At 38.6% G+C, this 22,580-nt stretch overlaps 1 protein-coding gene across 5 annotated transcripts in view; it reads left to right on the top strand.

Annotated features, from left to right (window-relative positions):
* tanc1a (tetratricopeptide repeat, ankyrin repeat and coiled-coil containing 1a) overlaps window positions 1–21,191 on the top strand; it is a 143,064-nt gene extending 121,873 nt beyond the window's left edge. For 4 of the 5 annotated variants that reach the window (XM_088605508.1, XM_088605511.1, XM_088605510.1 and 1 more), the window contains exons 18-28: window positions 1,214–1,399; window positions 2,648–2,726; window positions 11,126–11,259; window positions 12,145–12,268; window positions 12,436–12,611; window positions 13,028–13,160; window positions 14,178–14,207; window positions 14,312–14,403; window positions 15,400–15,546; window positions 18,383–18,483; window positions 18,665–21,191. In XM_088605508.1, coding sequence (XP_088461634.1) covers window positions 1,214–1,399; window positions 2,648–2,726; window positions 11,126–11,259; window positions 12,145–12,268; window positions 12,436–12,611; window positions 13,028–13,160; window positions 14,178–14,207; window positions 14,312–14,403; window positions 15,400–15,546; window positions 18,383–18,483; window positions 18,665–20,126 — 2,664 coding nt within the window. In that variant the 3' untranslated portion in view covers window positions 20,127–21,191. The remainder of the gene's footprint in view (window positions 1–1,213; window positions 1,400–2,647; window positions 2,727–11,125; window positions 11,260–12,144; window positions 12,269–12,435; window positions 12,612–13,027; window positions 13,161–14,177; window positions 14,208–14,311; window positions 14,404–15,399; window positions 15,547–18,382; window positions 18,484–18,664) is intronic. The other variant, XM_088605509.1, reaches the window with a different exon arrangement.
* Window positions 21,192–22,580: the final 1,389 nt, after the last annotated feature.

Here is a 22,580-nt window from a genome sequence, read left to right as displayed (position 1 = left end):
ACAAAATACAGTACTATAGTGTTTACGTTTATAAAAAGGACCCTGATTAAAATTAGCAGAAACCATGTATGTTTATGGTTATTGAGCGCAGTAATATTCTGGAAGATGTGATGAAGTGGGAGAGAGAAATGATGGGTAATATAGGGGAAAAGGCGTGGGAATTTTGAAGTGAGCATTGGGGGGTCTGAGAGGTTTTGGGCCTGTGAGAATGTTGCCTTTTGTCATTGAATCTGCCTAAGTTTCAGTGGATTTACAGTTTTTGAAACTATACCCAGGTACTGAGTCATTAATCTTTTGTGATGAAGACTTTGTTCAGTTTCTTAGCAGTGCAGTAGATCTAGTACTATTTAGCACTGCATCTAATTATTTTTAGAAACTGAGTGAATATAAATTCTTTAGAAGAGAAAGTAGAAAACAAAAAGACCACGAACACAGTGATCTGCACAGCTCCCTTGAGATTATCTGTAATGTCATATCTCAAGGAGATATTAAAATTACACTTTAAGAAAAACTTGAAAAAGATAGGATTCTGTGCAGATTGGATGAGTGCACTGAGGCTGTAGTATTGTAAATACAATTCAAGGAGGACTTTTATGCCTGAAACTTTAACAGGATTACTTATTCATGTGGCCTACTGTATGCTTAACCACAAAATGATATGATTGAATTCTTGTTATTTATACAGGTTGTATCTTTAATTGATACGGCTTCTGACACTCTGTTGTACCTATTTACCTTTAGAGTATAGAGTGCTGTCAGATAGGAATTTGGAAAAGCACATCATAAAACCTGATCTGTGATTTCCAGATCCAACAGGGCTGCTTTGAAACCCGTAGAGGAATATGCCTGGGGCATGTTATAGTACCTGCTTGTAGGAATAAGCTAAAGCAAGCCACCTTTTATTTATTTTTACTATACTAAATGACCTCTCAACTCACTCTATAGTTTCTGCAGGTGTTTTTATCTTTGATTATGATCTTTGTCATAAACAAGCCACTGCCCTCTCTTCCGTCAAGAAACAGTGGGATGTGCCCCTAGCAACTGAACAAGCTAGATTTTTTGTTCTGTTACCTTTCTTATATTCTTTTCTAAAAGGTGTTCTGCTGTGTGTTTTTTTTTCCAGTTGTACATGACCGTTACACTGTATATTTCTTCTTCAGATCCCTGTATGTTTATTTTGCAGTGTCTAATAATTGATTGCTTTCCCACCCAGATCGATCACGTAGACAAAAGCGGTCAGTGTGCCTTAGTCCATGCTGCCTTGAGAGGATACCCAGACATCATCGAGTCTCTGCTGAAGCTGGAGTGGACGCCTGAGAGCCAGCAGCAGGACACACATGTGAAAAACAAAGCTCTTCAGCAAGCTTTGATTGCAGCCTCCAGTATGGGACACACCCAGGTGCTAAATGACGCTTGTTACCAATGCATTTGCTGTACTGTTCAGTTTTAAGCTTGTCGTAGTGCTACATGCCAAGGCTCTGCTCTTCTGTGGAGTTTCAGAATTTGTGTAGCAGTTTGAAGAGTTAAATACTTAAAGTTATTGAGCTAGCCGTTTCAGAAGTGTATTGAGCTATGCTGCGGTAAAAGCACGGTAAAGGTAAAGTGTGAGTGAAAATGTGGCGTCAATCATTTGAGCAAAGCAAAGGAAATGGTTTTATATGATATTGTCTATACTATATTCACAAGGAGCTGTCTCCCCAAACCAGGCTCTTCAGCGTTGATTGGTAGAGCTAATGTTTTTGATTCAGACTCATTTGTACATACAGTATATCCTGAGTTTTTAAGGTTATTTTTAAACGGTGTCCTGAGAATTACATGTGAGTGGCTGCTTTTCGGGGACCAGATCGTGTATGTTTTTTAGGTGAATCAGGTGAATGCACCTCAAGAAAAAAGCCTGTAGAATCTAGTTTCTCCAAGGGTTCTGGGTAAATGCCGTATTTACCTGATTTCATAATTTAAAAATTAGGCTTTGGTACTTGGGTGTTTGTGTATCCCAATTATTTGACTTTTTCTAGGCTGTTGGAGATGGGGTGAAGACCTCATTTGATGTAGGCAAGTGCTAAAAGAATTGTCAGATCTTTGACTTTGACTGATCAGAAATCAGTGATTCGTCCAGAAGTTTATGGTGAAACTACAGACCATCTTTCACCTTTAACATGTATAATGTGCCCTTTATTTCATGTCTGTGTTTAAATAGCAAATTATAAGATATTCAGCAATTTCAGTACACAGTCCCAGCAGTGTGCGGTTGTCTGGTACAAGGTGTTTGTCAGCCTTGTTGACTACATTTGTACAGGTCAGGGTTTGCTGTAAGGTTGTTGGGTTTTTTTCCTCTTTTCTGTGTAAGAGAGAATGGATGTAAAAAGCTTGTAAAGGCTAAACATTGGCATATTAGTAAGACCAGATTAATCTAATTCAGAAGGGAGTCATATGGTGCATTTGCTCAGTATAGGAATCAGAACTTTGGTAGTCTTAAGTGATGAATATATCATTGAATGTTGGAATGTGATTGACAGAATTGCAGAAGTCAATTCGAAGCAGCATGTATGTCTCACATGTATTATACATGTTATTTTTTTCAATCTTCATATAGCTAGAAATGTGGTTATTCTCTAACCTCATGTTGTGCAATCTTTTTTTCTGACAGGTTGTTAGAAGTTTGCTTTCTTTGGATAATGAATATGCAGTGCAACTTGACGGACATGACACGCTTTGGGGAGAAACAGGTAGCGTCTTCGTAGGCTTTGGTTATACAGAAGTTTTTGGGGTGCGAAATCCAAATTCTGAGTTGTTTTTACTATTTACTTTTTATTCTTCTCATAAGCTGTTTAAATTCAGTGTTTGCCATGTAGGTGTACGTCTCTTTTAAATACTGACTTCCAATCAAGATATTCCAGTTATGATGTGTTTTTTACTTACAACACGTGCATTACTCAGCTCTTTAAATATAACATGCTTTTACATGAATTTTGTAATTATTTCTGTGTAGGGACTGGTTGTTTTATTTATCAGGATAATTTAAAATGCCTTTACTTCCATGAAAGCATCAGTGACAGCTGTCTGGAATAGAGGTTGGGGCTTAAGTTCAGAATTCAAGGAATTCCTGGGTGCTGTTGCTTGCTAGAGTAACGCATTTCTTCAGTAAAATGCTCAGCTGCATAAATGTATACAAATGAAAGTCAATTTGAATAGAAACAATTAAATTCCGGGAGGAAATGTTGCCTTAGTTATATATTCAGAAAACACTTCTATGCAGCTTTATGTTTTACTGTATTCATTAACTGATCCTGGGGACTGCTTTGTCACATAAACACCATGAAGAATGTAATTTTTATTTTTCATCGTCAAGCTCTCCACCTGGAGAGTGAACTGTTTAATCACAGGTGGCGATTTAGCTCTATTTAATTGGCTCATAGAGTGTTCACTGGCAGGTGAGATGTCTCTGAATTCTGTGAGTAATACAGAACAGTCCTTCTGCATGTCCCACTGGCAAATTATAGTACTCAATGTTGGCCACATTGTGTAACTATATTCTCAAGCACAGATTTACCCTTCTTAATAATACATTTAAATAATGGGTTTTCAATACTATAGACATGGCCTGAAACTGAACTTAAAAAAAAACAGCTACTTGTGATATGTTTTTTATATTAAGTGAAAGAAAAAGCAGAAACACATTTCTTTCTTTTTGCTGTTGATTGAGGAAACATTTGCCGTCCTTAGTACAGCTGATATTCACGTTTGGTTTTGAAATCAAAGAAACCATATTGAAAGCTTCTATATAGAATTTCATTTTACAAGCTCCTCCACTCCTCTAATGTAAGATTGTCAACAAAGGAGACATTTATTTTTCAGTATATTTCAGGTTCAGGCAAAAAAAACCTTCATGCTTGTTTCCTATTTGCTATTTTGTAGATGCATGTTTTCATTTACAGCCTGCCTTACAGTGCGGTCCCCTTTGTTTGACTGCACTTCCATTGTTATAAAAATGCTGCATGTTCAGAAGCAGAACTCAATAAGTAGTTCTGGGGAAGGAATTGAGTGTTATCTTAACAATTCCTTGCACTGGCTTAAGTGAATAATCTGTGACTACTCCTACATCCTGTCCTTTTTCAATATGGTGCCCAGCTCTTGTTTGTTTTAGCTAAATGTGATTCCTGTACATTCACACTTATCAGCTGCCTTCAATCACTTCTCAAAATCAGTTTTTACAGCTCCCTCTCCCATATCCTGATCTGACCTTTAGCCATGCTGTTTTTTTTTATTGTTGCATAGATTTGCATAGGGCTCTTCATCAATAAGTAAGTGTTTTACCAGTTCTCGGCTAAATGTGACTGGTAGTTGGACTGGTCTGAGCAGTGCTGCTGGTGTCTCAGTAATGACCACTGGTTACCTTGTTTGAGCAAGATTTTCAGTTTAAAATCAGATTAGAGCTTTTTGTCAACACAAGTACCCATATAATAGTAAAAGGTTTATACTCGTTTTTTTATAAACTCTGTATAGGAGCCAGTTTGGCTATACACACTGCTTGGGGGTTACGAAGCAGAAAGCTAGTGTGCTTGCATTATAAGCAGTGAAAGCAGCCTGGTTTTTAATCGTATTGAAAGTAGTGCAGTTTGGAGAAAATTGCACTCAAAACACGGAGATAATAGTTTTCGCTTGAGTTTTTCAGAAATTGATGGAGAGGCCAGGCTGCATGTATTGAGAATAGGAGCTGGAGGGAGAGGGAGATGAGCTGCCAAGCTGGCAGGGATCCTCAGTGGGAGGCAGTTGCTGTTAATGGCAGGTCAAAGTGGCTTAAGAATGGAGCACAAAACTGAGCTGAAAGCAAAAAGCAGAAAATATACCAGCTCCAAATATAAAGGCGCAAGACCAGTTTTTTTTAAAGGAATATTTTGAAAGGAAATTGTCAATGTTCACAAGTGTTTCAAAGCGATTTGAGCAGCGAACTGAAAACCTACCACTATTTTTCCCATACTGAGAAAAAAACGTTTTATGGAGATAGTGTTTCTGGATTACTTGGGTGTCAATTGGTAAGGAAAGTATATGAAATGCTCTCTAAACCAATATTAAATGAATATTTGGTTCATGAAAAAGTGCAGCACTTTGATGATGCTTGAATATATTGCAATTGCTATATAATCAGATGGCTCTGTTTAATCAGTTATGATTCTTCCATTTTAAAACAAAGGGTATTTCTTTCATGAATGATTGAGGAACTCTTATATGCGGTATAGTAAATAAGTCATCGGGATGTATCATATCGTATTGTGATAAAGGTTTTTGTGCTGTAACATTGACTGTTGTATAATTTAATTCTTTATCTTGGAGTACAGAGTGTACATACAACCAGTTCTGCTTTTTATATTGCTTTTTCTCTGGGAAGCACCTCTGTGATTTTTGGGTGCATATTCAGAATCAGCCAAAGATGGAATCTGAAGGATAAAGAAAGCTCTTTAGAGAGGAGTTTAACATACACTTTCCTGGTACAAAGATTTTCCTCTATCCTAAAAAAAAACTTGCCGTAAGATATTTTGCAGCTCCTTGCCATGAAAACGATGAGAGATGTTTTTGGATTGTTAATAAACATACTTCAGTTGAAAAATCTTTACGTGTGGTTTCATCTGACATTTAAAAACAGTTTGGTTATTGCAGACTTTTTTTGCCAGTTCTAAAAATGATTACTGCTGCTGTGAGAGAAACTTTATCAGTCTTTAAACTCTAGAAAAATATATACATAGTTCTTTTTTCTTTTAAAAACTGTTGCCACCTTCCACTTTGGAGTTGTAATAAAAATATTGGTCTCAGGAGTACCAGGATTTAATGTAAATATTGTGACAAGGCAACAAAAGAACCAAAAAAGCATATACTGTATTTGTATAAAGTAATTAAAATGACAACAGATACAATTACAACAATATAGCCTCCTTAACACAGGATCCTTTATCACAGGATCATTTGAACCATTTTCTACCTGCTTTCTTAAGAAGGGTTGTGATCACATTGACAGCACATCTGCACATATAACTAACAGAAAACTAATTAACTAGTTGACATTCTTTAAGAAAATGTATAAATGAGCCTTCTAAAGAAAGGAATATTGGAGGTGAACAAAGAACAAACTCTTCATTTAGAGGTGAACAATGAAGGCATTGTATATTACGTACCATCCCAGTTATAAATGACTCTCTGGGATGTAGGTCAGTCCATTAGGAGAAGCTGTCTTCAACCAGGCCTGACTTGTTACAGCGTAGATGTATTTCTGGGAAGTGCACAGAAGGCTTATGGGGCTATTGTAGCCCAGAAAGCAAAGCTGTAGGTTTTTGTAAAATTTCCTTTAGAAAAGTGCTTTCATAATATCACTGACTCTATTTGATCTCTGCTTAAGATCCTATGTTAAATATGGATTGAGGCCAACGCAGAAGTGGCAGCAGTCCTATTCTCTCCTTAAGAATGGACTCTTAGACCCTTATAGACCTTAGTGTATAGAATAAGTCTTATACTGTTTTTCGTCAGAGACTTAAGTTTCTTGTCACACATTCACTCTTCTTGAACTAATGGCTCATGGGGTGGTGTGGTGGCTCTGTGGCTAAGGAGCAAGGTTCTTCACCCCAACTGCTCCAGGGGTGCCGTATAAATGGCTGACCCTGCGTTCTGACCCCAAAGCTTCTCTCCCTGTCTGTGTGTCTCATGGAGAGCAAGTTGGGGTATGCGAAAAAACATAATACAAGAAATTTTATATGGCCAATAAAGTGATCTTATCTTATCTTATGTGTCTCCTTGCCTTCTGATACCTGGATTAACAGGAAATAATTATCATCTTCCTCAGCCACCAGCTTTATTTTGTGAACTATTAAACATTGCAGATGCAATAACTGTTGCTATATCAGTTTAATAATGCCAATTATTTTACTCCTTGTTTTCTGGCCAAATACAGAGTACTCTTTCCTCTTAAAGTACTTTTATCTGTCCATATTGTATGCAGATTGTACATGTGTAGCATATTCCAGGTTCCAACCACTGTCTCAGCCAAATACACTACCTGAAGGAGTCTTTAGGGAGTCTGAACACTGCTGAGAGTCCAGATATTGACTTTACAGTCTTATGCTGTATTAACTATTAAATGACTAACAGATTTATACAGTAGATATGCATTTCACCTTGTGTTTTAGTACCCCAAAATGGGCATCTACCTAGTAGATATTGTAAATTGTTAATAATAACCAGAAATAATGTTTAAATGGGAAATACTAAACTTAATAAAAAACTAAACTAAATAAATACTAATGTACTAAATAAATACTTTATTGTGTAGAACTGTTGCATCATGTGATAAATAGATCAGATTCCCGACAAAAATAAGTGTGCATCTCCAAACTCAGGTACTGGCAATAAGTTAATTACTAATAGGTTTTCCTATTAGTAATAGTAATAGGTACAGTAGCTGTTACAGCCTTGTTTGCCCATGTTCACATTATAAAACATAATATCAGAAATTTATTGAGAGCTGGCAGTATCTTAATGGGTTAGGAAAAGTAACCCATCACATAATAGTCTGAGTAGTGAATGCACATTGAAATGTAATTGCTTACTGCTGGCACAGATACAAGGAAATAAAGACGTTTTCCATTCAAGGGAATAAAACAGGAACAAAACATTCTCCATAATTCAGCCATCTCTAAGTAAGTGCTCAACCATTCATTCTTCACCTGTTGCTTCACCTGTCTCAGAGCAGCTCCTAAAGCTGTTGGTTCTTTGAAGCCATGTGTGATACCCTCCCACAGTCAAGGACATAATTTAATTTCGTATGAAGAAACGAGTCAGAAAGGATAATTTCTTGTTGTATAAAAAGAGACTATTTCAGCACGGATATTGGGTGCTGCACATCAACCCTCAGCAAGCAGCAGCGCAGAGCAAATGTTGAATAATACGTATCATCTCATAATTTACCTTTAGGTCACTTTTTGAGATTCACAAATGCGAGAGCTTTTTAATGAAAATGTTATCATGGAACTTTAAATGATCAATGATTTTTGATGTCATGCAGTCATAAGGTATTAACGGAAAAAAACAAAGAGAAGTACAAAAAGCTGTAAGAAAGATGCCTGCATATTAACTTTATTTGCCTATCCCTGAATGCCATTTGTTTTGTTGATAACCTGTCTCATAAGCGTGATTTGTTTCATTGTGGATGAGAAGATTAACTTCTGAATTTTAAGTGGTGCTATGCAGTATATTCATATTTAAAGAAAATTGAATTACTTTATGTTGGCACTGTTGCTTTAATTTATTCTGAGGAATGTGGCTTTAGCAAACACATCTTAATCTAATATGCATTCTTTGCTGACGGTTTATGTGGATGAAACTGTAAGGTATTTCCATTCTTGCAACGATTTTTTGAGACTGCAGATTTCTGATTAATTTGAATAGGAATCTGAAAGTTAGGAGCTGTGACCCATGTGACGCAAAACCACATAAAGTCCCTAGAAATTATTTGACCTCTTTTAAACATGCAGCTATTTAAAGGTGAATAGATGTTAGAAAATGTTTGTTCCAATTGTTTTAAGAGCCTAGAAAAAAGGACTAGATTGGTTCAGAGTTATATTGGAAAGTGGTGCTATAAAGAAAAACTGAAATAAAAAATGTACTTTGCCCATGGGATGTATTCCCGATAAACAAGCACAGCATGCAAATCATGTAAAGTTACATTTAAGCCATAAAGCCTGGAAATTCTTTTAATTGTAGTAACCATTATTAAAATGTGGACAGTGGTTAAACGTACTAGGATACTGTACAGTTTGGTCAACTTTTATAGAGATTTTCTAATCGATATTTTGTTTGATATTAAGTTTGACAATAGTTTGATGTCACATATCAATGAAGCCACCTTCAGATCAATACATAGAAGTCTGTTTTAGGTAGTGAGTAGACATTTAGGAAGCTGTAGTCATCCTGCATTGAGGCTGTCTGGAGTTCAGTTTTAAACATGTAGTGACCTAGACCTATATTAATGAAGAAGCAGGCCTTTTGTCACTAGCTGCAAGAAGCAGCCTTCAACTTGATAAATAGCCTGCGCTGTACCAGCCTGACATCTGGATTTTTTATCCTTTATTCACACATTGATTTCCACACTGCGTTCCATTCTGTTTGCCCTCTGTAACACTCTTGTACTTGTGATAAGAAGGGTAGTTTTGTATTCTGCTATGTATTTAACACAGATTACAGTCATTTTTGTTGACATAAATACCACTCTCTAAGTTTGCTTTCAGTCAAGCTTTTAAAAATACCCTTTTTTGGGGATTTAAAAGTAAAAAAGTATACATTTGAAACTAAATTCCTTATATTTAGTATTATTATGACTCCTTATATTTAGTCTTTGTCAGCATACTTTGCAAGTGATTCTGAAAATTAAAGTAAGATCTTTATAAACCTAAAGGCACAGTTAAACTTCAATTTCTTTTTTTGCTGTCGTTTTTTTTGTCATGTAAAAATACTGTGAGTCAGTGTTATGTCTATGCCTTCCGTTTTTCTCAGTGGGGTTTATTTACATTGTTTTGTGAGTGATTTATACACGACTAGACAGCAGAAGGACAAAACCAGTTGATTTGCTTGATCCACAGGGTCAGAAAAGGTAGGATGAGGCCAGAGATGAGGAGAGGGCTTTGGATGAGAATGAGATGTGCAAGGGTTTAGAAAAACAAGATAGCGGTCTTGAAATTTCAGAAGAAAAGTGAAAGGCTTTGAAAGCATTATTAAAGATTAAAGACGTAATACCCATCCCGGAATATCTCCTGCCTTTGAGAAGAACTGAGCTCATGTTTTCTTGTGGGTTTGTTCTTTACAAATGGAATATGAGCACTGTGATAGGAATGTTTGACTTCGAGATGAGGTCATTTAAATGTCTTATGTGATACCCCGCATTTTAGCTTCATGATCTTTTCTCGCAGTATGCTGTCTTTTGGATGAAAAGCTCAGATGTAAAAATAGAAAAGTGTTATCAGTGCTGAGTGATTATAGCAATTGAAGGTAACATTGAGTATTTTTTAAGAAAACTTTTGCACTTTTGTAACATGTTACTCTCTTTATTTTACTGCGGCTCTTCATTCCAAACAAATAACATTCGTTCTCTCTTTTGCCACATACATTTTGTATAATGGACTCAACAACGATTATGCATCGGGAAAGAAAATGAACTCCGACCCCTCTTTTGGCGATCAGTCAGTTCATATCAGGGTTCAACATGACATAGGATCACCTAAAATAGCTCTCTTCGGTCTCACCGTTGTTTTCCCATAGAGCTGAAAGTTATGTGCTGCTCTGGTTTCATTCAGCCACAAAGTCCATTATCACATCCCTTTCTTAGCAGTTATTTCCTTTTCGGTTTGTTGGACAGGAGTCAGAAGTCCCACAAACATTTTTAGCTTTCCTTCCCCTTAATGGGCTATTCTCATATTTTCCACCTGGCGTCAGATGCCTGTTCAGGCCGTGCGGTAGGGTTCTGTTTTAGGGGTTCGAGACAAAGGGGGCAGGCCCCTGGCCTGGAGTATCAGGAAGATCTCAGGCCAGCCTTGGTTGAATGACCGGAATTCCTGCCCATGGTTTGACTTGCCTGATAATATTTTTACCACACAAGTCTATCAGGCTCCTTTCCTACAAGTGCAGATCGGCAAACAAGCACAAAATCTGCTTCTTGACTAATGTGCAGTTCATTCATATTGCTAAGAATCCATTGCGCAGGTTTTTTTATTGGTCAGTTGTGGACTTGGGCGGGGGTTCTCTCCTCTGCTGAACTTTCCGATCAGTTTTGTGCTGGAATTTAGGAGAGGAAGCTCATTGGAATTTGAACTGATGTTTATTTCAATTACAAGACCCTTGTTCAACAAGGTGCTCTTTTTAGCAGAGACCAAACACAGTGTGTTCGAAGAAGGTGACCTCTTGCATAATCTGATTAATACGTAATGATTCTCTATATAACGTGACGGGTAGTGTTTAGCTTTCCATTGTCCTGGACACGCCACCTGAGGTTTCTCTGGATTGCGTGACAAAGGTCAACTTCTCAAGTGCTCTATTAGAAGGGGGGCCGTAGTGAACTCTTGCCCTTTGACCAGTGATCTCTCTCCCGCAGCTCTGACAGCAGCGGCCGGCCGGGGGAAGATGGAGGTGAGCAGGTTCCTCCTGGAGAAGGGCGCGGTGGTACATCAGGGGAACCGCAGGGCAGTGTCTCCTCTGTTCTGTGCAGTGAGACAGGGCCACTGGCAGGTAACAAATATCTTTCACTAATCAGGCAGGCAGAGACAGACAGTGTGGGCTGAAAAGCAAACGGGCAGACATAGAACCAGTCAAATAAAAGCTCTACTAAAGAAGAAGGTTTTGTGTCTTGATTTGAAAGCGCTCAGGGAAGGTGACTCTCTGATATCCTTAGGGATAGAATTCCAGAGCTTCAGGGTGCAGCAGGAGAAGGCCCTGTCACCCATAGTTTGTAGACGGGCTTGGGGGATAAACAGGAGACCAGAATTAGACTAACGAAGGGTTGTGAGGTGGGGAGTAGAATGATAGTAAGTCAGACAGGTACTGAGGTGTCAAGCCTTATAAGTGCTGAAGGAATTGAGCTTGCCACAGGACTAGCAAGGAACACACATGAAAAGACTTTGAAGTGCGTTTGAATTTTTATTTTCATTCGCATGAAGTCTAATTGTAAACCTGTCTCGGTGGATTTAGTTACGCTCAGTCTTTATGCTTTTGTTGTATTTGACTCTTTAGACTTCAACATAGGTGAACAAACTGCTGATCTCAATGCTTATGATCTCCAAATTCATCTTCAACCTTTATAGCTGAAGAAGAAAGGGGTGTGGATAAGGAGATAATGTGTGATAAATCAGACTCTCCCTTGTCGTTAATCCTGTCTCACTGTTAACGGTACCAAACAAAACATCCTAATCGCATTTGTGGTGTCTCTAGGAATCCACAGTGGAGAAATAGGACAGTTTTACTGATCTTCCTGGGCACAGGGTTGTTATTGGCACCTGTTATTGCTTTGAGTAAAATTAATATAGGGTGGATTTTATTAGGCAATTAGGCGATAAATTTCAAACAAACGAGCCAGGTAATATGGTGAGCCGTGTTCTGACACTCTCTCTGTTTCAGATTGCTGACCTTTTGCTACAGCATGGTGCGGATGTAAACGTCAGTGACAAGCAGGGACGAACTCTGCTAATGGTGGCTTCCTGTGAAGGACACTTGAGCACTGTGGAATTCCTGCTTTCGAAAGGTGAGTCCATTGCCATCCCAGCACTCTGCATTTTTTAATGCATCTGTATTCATTTGCCCAGATTACCCCGCGGAAACCATTACCGATTTTCTAAATGCCATTTCAGCAAGGAACAAGTCAATAAGGAGATAAAGAGCATTTTTCAAGCTATCTTCATTTCTCTGCAGGTGCTTCTTTAGTCTCCATGGACAAGGAGGGATTAACGCCGTTGAGCTGGGCTTGTTTGAAAGGACACAAGGCTGTGGTGCAGTTTTTAGTGGAGAAAGGCGCAGTCATAGATCACACGGATAAGAATGGAAGAACCCCTTTGGACTTAGCTGCTTTCTATGGGGATGCTGAGATTGTGAGTAAAGCCATAACTAATTTGACATAACTATTGTACAGAGGATTCTTATCGTTTATGTCTCTTTCAAGCACTGTCTCTCTGTTGTCGTCATTCAATTAAGATGTTTTTACAACTTTTTAGATATAATTAAAGTTTTCCAAATTAAAGTTGATTTTTTTCTTGCTGTATATCTTACAGTAGTTTCTATGACCATGTGTTCAGGTACATGCGTACAACTACAGAGTCAGTAAAAAGACCAGTCAGAAACTTGTATAACGGTGTATGAAAATCAATACTATGCATTTAACACGGAAAATGTTATTGTATCTGTGAAAAATGTGTGTGCTTACACTGCGTTTCAGTTGCTATTTTGCCGTTCCATCTGTGGCTCTTTCGCTAAAAAGGCATTCATGAACGTCTTTACTGGTGTGCAGGTTCATTACTTGGTTGAGAGAGGTGCAGTGATTGAGCATGTCGACTACAGTGGGATGAGGCCGTTGGATAGAGCTATTGGATGTCGGAACACTTCTGTGGTGGTGACTCTGCTGAAGAAAGGAGCGAAGCTGGGTGAGTGTGTGCTCTGGCGCTTCTACGATACAATAAAAATCTGTTTCGACAGTGAGGAGTGAAATCGCAGATCCCTGATGCTGCTTCTTTTGTTCTGCCATTCAAATAATGGATCTGGATCAGCCGGTAAAAAAGAAATATCTTAATTAGGAGGCTTAGTATTTTATCATATGTAGAACTAAAGGTGCAAGCCTGTAGTGCCAAGAAGCCAGTAAAATATGTAGCACTAGATCCTGTGACATTTCTGAATGAATTACTTTTGAGCATCTCTGCTTTTTTTAACCCTTTTCCACACTATATCTCAGAATCGTTTTTGACTAGAAGATAGACACTAACCCCTTTGATGGTGCCTGCAAAGCTTTCACCCTGGTTAGCACTCAATATTCACTATTAGTCCTTGAGTCATAAAGCTGACAAAATAACAGCAGGGTCCAGCAGGGAAACAACCACTCGTAAATACAGTAACAAAACGTTTTGATTACAGTGAATAGTATAGTCATCTGTTAATCAACACTTGATAATCAACAAGTGTTTTACACTTTGCAACAAATATAATTCAAATCTTGTTTACAAGTTTTTAAAACTTTAAAGTTTCCAATCATTTAAATTGATCTTTCCCTGAAGCCTCTTAAGGTAAGAGTATTTGACACGAAAAAATGACACCTTAAAACCAATCAAAGCCTAGACCCTCTTTTTATTTTTTCAGATGTAGTATTTATGTTCATTTCTTTCTTATAACTTTATTGATAAAAAAAACAGGTTAATGTGAAAGTGAAGTTACAGTATGTTATTTAGGGTATAAGCCTTCTACAATTAAGTGTGTAAGTCAGAAACCTATTTTAAGACTGTAACATAAATATGAATAGATTCTAAAGTATTAGTATGCTTTTGAATTCAGTAAAGGGACATTTGTCTTTTTGTGTATGTACATTTAGTGCATTTTACAACTTCTTGTCTGTCTCTGTAATGTCTCATCCTTTTCTTTCTCTTAACTGCCTTCAATTATACCCTCTTAAGGCTACAGAACATCTCCTTATGACCGATCAGGTACTCTCTTTAGGTAACTTTACTCAGTACCAATTCTATTGCAAATATTGGTTTTCAATCGGAGGCAATTTGTGCAATTATTTCTCTATTCCATTGCCCTGCAGGGAATGCGGCATGGGCAATGGCAACGTCCAAGCCCGACATTCTCATCATTCTTCTGCAGAAACTGATGGAGGAAGGGAATCTGCTCTACAAGGTAGGGGTATTAATCATACCTGTCTCTGTTAGAAACTGAGTCTTTCAAGTGTTTTTAAACTAAAGGTGCCCAGAGACCGGTGAGAACGTTCTGTAGCCCAGATCATCACAGTGTGAGATCTGCTCGATCTGTAGACACACAGGCGTCAACTAATAAGATGAAGCTTGAGCCGTTATCTGACCCCTTGACCTCCTTGGTGTTGGGTGGGATTTGCAGCTGTGCTGCTGTTTGACTGCCTCTTGATTTCTGCAATTACTGCCCTCTTGTGGCCGTACAGAATTATGTGGTGCCTGATGTTATTTGGCAGATGTTGCAGTGAGAGCCTCTCTGAACACAGGGTGACTAGTTAATTAGGAGATTTAGGAGACAAACAGTTTGCAGAGCTGAAAGCTTCTTATTTATAGACAGGTCTCCCTAGTCCTAGAATCTGCATTTATATCGCTTTAAGTTTTAAAACATATTTAGAGTCACTTAATTGCATATATTTGACAGTATATTTCAGAAGCCTGTGACTTTTTTGTGTTAAAAATGAGCAGATCACGTCAACAAATATGAAACCTGCTGAATAAAAACAGTGTAATAACGAAGGTTTTAGAAATGAATTGTTGATTAATGTGTTTTCACTTATTAGTCCAACATACATTTTGTAACAAAGGTAAATTTTTGATGTTGAAAATGTTGTAACATGGTTCTCAAGCCATATTGATTGTATCTATGAAATACGGTTATATCAATATCATAACCTTTTTACTGGTTCAAAACTGTGTGAAAGTAAGACAAATTGTTAGACATGATGTGGGGTTTTTTTTTGCACAAATGAGAAGTTATTGATCTATGATGTTAGAAAAAATTGAATTTTGGGGAAGAGGAAAGGACAAATAGGCCAAACTGTATTTGAGAAAAAAATGCACCAGCTGACTGGAAGAGACGGTATTTCACTTTGAGTTTTAATTCCAGCATGTTTTCCCACCTCTTACAATGGTTTTGCATTTTCAGAAAGGGAAGATGAAGGAGGCGGCTCAGAGATACCAGTACGCTCTAAGAAAGTTTCCAAGAGAAGGATTTGGGGATGACCTGAAGGCTTTTAAAGAACTGAGAGTTTCTCTGTATTTGAACCTTTCCAGATGTCGCAGGAAAACAAACGTAAGCCATCTGCTGAAATACTTTAGTGTCATGTTTTTTAACCTTGTTTTGCACTCCTGTAAAGATGACATCAAACAGCAGAGTTCAAAAGGGGGAAAAAGAATGAAATCAGCTAGAACTGTTGCTTTGGGGTAATTCTGGATGGATCTGGTCAAGCTGCTTATGAAACATCATTAGCACAAATGAATGGGTTCAGTGCATTAACAGTCAAGTGTGACCCTTGCAGCAATTGACGTACAAATAAAAAACAATTAATGTCAGACTCTTCTAAAAACGAGAAATACCTGCTGTTCTCGAAGACAGAAAAAAACACATTTCAGTTCAGCATTTTTTATGTCGTCTATTGTTAGCCAAAGCTTTTTTTGCTTTCTTCCTATGATTAAGTCTTTTGGCTCTGTCAGCTTAAGTCAGACTGGTTGAAAACATTCATGTCTGTGATAATAGCAGAAAGACAAATTTTAAATCAACAGCTAGAGTCTGAGTGTAATTATAGTCTTTGAGATGTAGCTTACTATAGAAGACTGCAGAGGGGCCTGAAAATGACAGTGGGATACAATTTACAGACTCAATCTGGCTTTCGACATTTGATAAATTCAAAGACCTCTACAAAGGTTACTTTTAAGGTGTGCCATACATGTGTCGTACATTCAAAGTAGAGAAGTGCATACATTGTCTAGTTAAAATAGTAGAAAAACTGTTGGTTAAGTCTAAATACAGGTACTGTAACTGCCAAAATAAAGCACAAACTACAATAAATGAGGGATACAAAGTGTATTGAAAGCAGGTGCTTCCACAAAGGTGTGGTTCCTGTGAATTAAACAATTAATACCCCATCATGCTTAGAGCCATGTATAATAATGTATATAATAGGCCCAGTTGCCCATTATTTTGCTAACCTGGCTAGAAGAAGGATCTCAGTGAGTTTAAGAGAGGGGTGAATTTGGGGGCATGTTTGGCAGGTGCTTCAGTGATTCAAGTCAGTGCTTGACTTGCTTATGTTTTATGAGGAGCAGTGGCCGAGGTGATGTTGGCATGGAAGTCAGAGGGAAAGACATCATCAGCTAGAGGGAACTGTGGCCGAAAACGCATAATCCTTGAGTACAGCCCATCGAGAGAGGGACACTATATTCGGGTTGCAGTGGAACACAGGCAGTGGTCTACCGAACAGTGGAAAAAATTCATATGTTCAGATGAGTCATCCTTCACCCTGTTCTCCACAAGCGGACAAGTATATGTGTAGCGCACTCCAAAAGAAGCCTATAGGCTCAAGGGCTTGTTTCCCAGGGTGAAGGGCTCTGGCAGCTCTGTTATGGTTGGGTGCATTTTCCTTTAGTGGTTTAGGCCCACTGAATCCTTTAGAGGGCTTTAGAGGGCAAGGTAAATGCCAATAAATTCAAAGCCGTTCTTTGGTAACCCGAAGAAGGCTCCACAGCCGTGTGAAAAACGCATTGTGTTTTTCTTTTCATCATGGAATAAACCTTTACTTGTTCCTTTCACGGAAGAGAAAGCGTTCCAGACACTTATAGAATCTAAGCCAAGGCGCGTTGAAGCTATTCTGGTGGCTCATGGTGGCCCAACTCACTATTAAGGCACTTTATGTTGGTGTTTCCTGTATTTTTGGCAGCAAAAGCAGACCATTAATAACAATAGAGAAGTAATTGTATTTAAAATGTAATTACAGATAAACCTGTTCTTTAGATGTCTCTTAGAACTTTTCACATCATCATTTTTATACTCTTTTACGTCATGAAATACAATACAGCACAATAGCCCAAGTTTTCTCTATGGAATGGCAGACAAAGTGAAAACACCTTAGTTGGAAGAACTGGTCAAAACATGAAGATAGAAGTAACTCCCACACTCTGCTATGTGCAAAACTCACATTTGTTGCACAAAAAAATCTTTTGGACAGACTTAGATCAACTGGCCATCGACCCCCTGGTCTTTTTAGGCAACACTGTTGCTGTTGTCCATCACCAACAACACTATTGCTTTATGCAGATAGTTAAGCCAAGTGATGCAGTGTTGCTTAGGGGTGACCTGTTACTTTATTAAAAGTTCCACTTGTGCTATTTAATTTGCAGCCCTCTTATATTTGCTGAGTACCTACATTATGACTTTCCTGCAGTTTTACTTTAAATCCCAGTGTTGCCCTGTTCCTTTATAAGACTGGAGATTCATAACTTAGAGTTCAAATTTAAATTTTATTGTGACTTTTTGTATTTGGTGACATTTTACATTTGGGGAAAAATTCCAAACATGAATTTAAATTATACGACTTTATATTGTACATACTGTATAGCATATTTTGAAATCAGAACCTTTCCACATTTTAATCTGGATTGGAATTGATTAAAAACACGTTCTGGAGTTTTTATCTGTGTATTCAACACAGTGGCTATGTTATAGACCTGCCAGGCTTCGCTGCTGCAAATTAAATTGAGAACAGCAACAGAGCTTCTTAACTAAAACCCTCTCCTGCAGATTACATGTTTGTTTTACTTACCAGCAGAGGATGTTTGTATATCACTCAATTTACAACCCTTATTAATACTATTATAGAATTATAATATGATATTATAGAAAAAGCTGGTATCTTCAACATTGCAACAATTTCGCAATAATACAGATAGCAAGAGACCTGCAGTCTGGTGTCTCCAGATATGAGCAGCTCTGTGTATTTCAATTCAAGCTAAAAAGCAATATCCTTGCGCAAAAGATTGCTATTGTATCATTGCCCTTACATTTTTAAGTTTAATATACCTAAAAACGCCTCTCAGAGCAACTTGCATCCAGCACGGTTCCCGCTGATTTCACTGATCCGTTTCTCCTGCAGGACTTTGGCATGGCAGAGGAATTTGCAACTAAGGCACTGGAACTGAAACCGAAATCATATGAGGCCTATTATGCCAGAGCAAGGGCAAAAAGAAGCAGCAGGTAATGTGTTACAGTACAAATTAATCTCAGTTGCCTTTCATATCATTTTCTATAATGTGTCCTTTGCAGGACTGTTTAAAGGTTCATTACCGAGCTGGAGCTTCAGCGGGATTTGTTTTGCACGGCGGTTACTGACGGGGCCCACTGACCCGGCCTGTTCTTTGTCTGTGTCCTCCCGCAGGCAGTTTGCCGCTGCCCTCGCAGACCTACACGAGGCAGCGAAGCTCTGCCCCAACAACCGGGAGATCAGGCGACTGCTGGTTCGAGTGGAGGACGAGTGCAAGCAGCTGCAGCGAGCCCAGCAGAAACAACAGGGCGCGCAAGGCCAGCTGCCTCCCAGCAATGACTCCGACCGCGAGGAGGAGCAGGATGGGCCCGCCGAACCAAGCCTGGAGAGCCAGTCCACGCTGGGGCTCAAGGACATTGACGAGGAAGAGGTTTCCCAACTGGACGATGCAGCGTCTAGCTCCCAGCCCCGACCGCAGAGCACACAGACTTTATACTCTTTGAGCAGGACACCTCACGACGGGGCAGGAGCCTCTCAGCAGAATCCCAGGCCCGTCTCTCCTTCGAGCCGACAGCCGCACAAACACCTACTGGCCCAGCAAGGACTGGTCATGCAGCCTACCAAACAGGCCCAGATTGTCAAAACTAACCAGCACATGAACTCCTTGCAGACTGGAGGGAGGTCTGGAAACACCCAGTACGCAACCAAGCCACAATCACATTATCCTCCTCCAAGCCCACTGCCCAGCAGACATCTTTCTAGTGTGCTGAAGCCAGGCCCAGGCATCGAGATCAGTTCTGCATCTTCTAGCACAGACGATTCAGGAACCAGCTATGGAGAGAGGTTGACGTCGGCACAAAACGCCCACGTCTGCAGTGCTGAAAACGCTGCCGCGTACCACTCCACAAAAGCTGCCGAGAGGCTGTCTGCGCACTCTGTGCCATCTTTGGACGTACTGTCATCGGCCACCCAAGGAGCAACAGGGACTGGCTTGGAGATGAGAAAGGAGTCGGCAACCAGCACTGTCTCTGCCCCAGGCTCCCAGGCCAGCAGCATGAAGATCTCCAGTTCAACCAGTAGTCTGGCCTCCAGCAGCAGCCTCTCGGATAGCGGGAAGCTGCAAGGGCCCGATGTGCGGATCAAAACCACCATGGATAACAAGGGCAAGCAGAGTCAGAGTGCAACCGCAGACTACAAGCCTCGGCCGACTCCCTTCATGGGGATCATGGATAAGACGGCCAGGTTTCAACAACTGCAGCAGGGACATCAGCAGACTCGCAGCTGGCACAGCCACTCAGCAGAAGGATTAGTCACAAACACTATGTCCACTGGAGGACTGCAGGCTGTTAACTGTGAGATAGCTTATGCCAAAACGGGGAGTGTTTACCACGATCAGATTAAAGCTCCATCTCAGGGTGCTATGGGAAGCCTTTTGAATGGAATGCACTCTAAGGAATTTGGGGAGAAGTTCTGCCAAGCTTCCACCTGTTTCAAGGAACCCAAGCCAGCTGTGTCAGTCCCACATTCTTTTCCGGATAATAAATCTAAACAGCAGTCTCACATCGCAAGAGATAATCCTGCCATTCATGCTGCTTCTATGAAACCAAAGCGTTCGTTTATAGAGTCTAACGTGTAAGTTATTTAACCAGTTTCTTAAACCCTTGGTTCACATTTTTAAAAAGTGGTTGTAAAAAAAAAATTGTAAAATTGTAGTCCCTAAGTTTTCTTTTCCTTAATATTAAGATTTAAATCTTTTACAATTAAGCTAAATATTTTTATTTGTATTTTTCTTGTAAATAACCACAGACAGTATTTAGATTGGTACTTTTTTTTTCTTTCTTACTAATAAATGTGTATAAGTCCATTAAGCTTCTGTTACACAGCTGCATGCTTTCCACATTTCGGCAAAGCTGGACACTGCACTGAGAAATTAATACGACATTTATACACAGACAAAACAACGATGGCACTTTATTCGTAAAATATGCCTTTCAGGTGCTTATATAATTAAAAATGTATTATCATAACTAAGACTTATTATTAACTAAGTACATAATAAAGAGATAGTGGTGCTGAGTGGAAGACTGAAATGGCATTGAGTGATTATAAGACTGGGAAAGAATGGGCATTCCTGTGTTTCAAGAAGGATGTTGAGAATCCTTATTTTGTAATATATATTTCCTTCTTTTAAGTGAAGGTCTGTGTCAGTGTAATTGAATTGTTCAACTTGTGCGGATTTTGATTTTTTTCTGCAAAGTGTGGTTGGGAGTAACTTTAAGGATCGGGGTTTTACTCATTCATGTTTGTACACTGTATAAATAGCCATGTAGCGCTGAACTGAATCCTGTTTCTGCTTGTCGTTGCCACCTAGGTTAATTTATTTACAGCTACTCTCGCTTGATCATTTGTAAAAGCAATATATTTTATATAGTTATTTTTGCACAGCTACTAAGAAGTTTTCAGATCTTAAAAAGCTTTGTTGGGATAAATTTGGTTTTAAGTGCATGCTGCAATCTCAGTTTCTAATAAAGATTATAAAACAAACAGTTGGGGATCCATTGGCTATATTTTAATATGTATGTTAATTGCAGTTTTTGAAATGTTTTCAGTATTGTGAGCTGTATTACCTATCACATACTGTAATAGAACTTCACTGCCATAACAACAATGGGTAAATAAATCTCCCAGTGAGAAAACAAAATGATCTGGCGTTAGATGATATTTATTTGCTTGATTTGTGTTGGAAGCAAGTGGTGCCACCACAGCAGTCTTGCACTGTGCAATTCACAAGCCCAATAATGCCAAGGTAAGTGCAGCTGTAGCTGTGGTCCTGCCACTCACCAGGAGTTTGGTTCTGAATCAACTGCTGTAATTTATTGATAGAATCAACATAAAAAATACATAATTCCAGCAATACATCCCCACCCTATCAAAAATGTTTGCCTTAATGTAAATAAATGTTCCATCCTGCATAATACCGAAAGACAACAGAAGATTTTTTTTTTCTTAATGAGCAAAAAATATATTTTAGAAATAAAATCACACGTGAATGGCAGCAATATACAAATTTAAATGTTTGTGTATTTATTTTTCTTGAAAATTACTTTCACAGTAGGTGACAACCCTAATCTCTTGACAGTTTTCAAGCACCTAATAGTATAATTTCTTGATTCAACATAAAAAGCAGAATAGGTGAAAATACGGCCAATAAAACAGCCATAGTATCCTGGGTACTGGATATGAAAAGTATGATATAATAAAATGTACTGAATCTTAAATACCCATCATCTTAAAAATATTACTAAGGTGCTAAAGGTGAGAAATATTTTTGCATGCATTTGTTCTCTACCTGAAATGAACTAAAAAGTGCTTTTCATTTACCTTACTCGTTTCCACAAAAGCCTTTAGTATGCTAGCAGTGTCTTTCATAAAATTGGCAACCTCAAAAGGGTCTCCATTAAGTTATAAAAACTGTTTTTAGTGCAACATTGCTTTATTACTATTCACATTACTGTTTCATGTGTAGAGTTTGCATTTTTCATTGTCCCAGGCTTTTCCTCCATGAAGGATTTATTAAGCCATTAATATTTCTTAATTACAATGCAAAATTGTTCATTGCATCTAATAGAACACCTAAATTAACTTTTAATCCTCCAAATTTGTCTTTCTGACCAGTTCAACCATTAACACTTCTTGTCATATGCTGAATATCTAGTTTAAATAAATGTCAACAAATCTTCTTGATCTCCTCCCCACACATACACCCTGAAAATTACTAACAAACATGAATAATATACAAAAGAACAAGTAATAGGTTTAATCCATGCTGAAAAGAGAAGAAAGAAAACATAACGTTTTGGCTGTGGAGCCTGCTTAGATTTGTTTTTAGCTGTTGGTCCCACTAAGAATGGCAGGGTAGTGTTAGGTTCTTTTATGAAAGGCGAATTTCCACCACTGATAAGAAATAACTAAACACAGTGTCACAGCAGGGAGCTGTGTCTGAAAAATGATGTTTTTTGTACAATGCTTTTTATCTGGATAGTAAAAAAGGCTTAAACTCACATGGAGAAGGGTGAACCAAATTCTCAAC

The sequence above is a fragment of the Lepisosteus platostomus genome, chromosome 14 (assembly GCF_059453375.1).
Source record: "Lepisosteus platostomus isolate fLepPlt1 chromosome 14, fLepPlt1.hap1, whole genome shotgun sequence".
Classification (NCBI taxonomy): domain Eukaryota; kingdom Metazoa; phylum Chordata; class Actinopteri; order Semionotiformes; family Lepisosteidae; genus Lepisosteus; species Lepisosteus platostomus.
The sequence above is the reverse complement of the archived record's forward strand: the minus strand, read 5'-3'. Positions and strand labels throughout refer to the sequence as shown.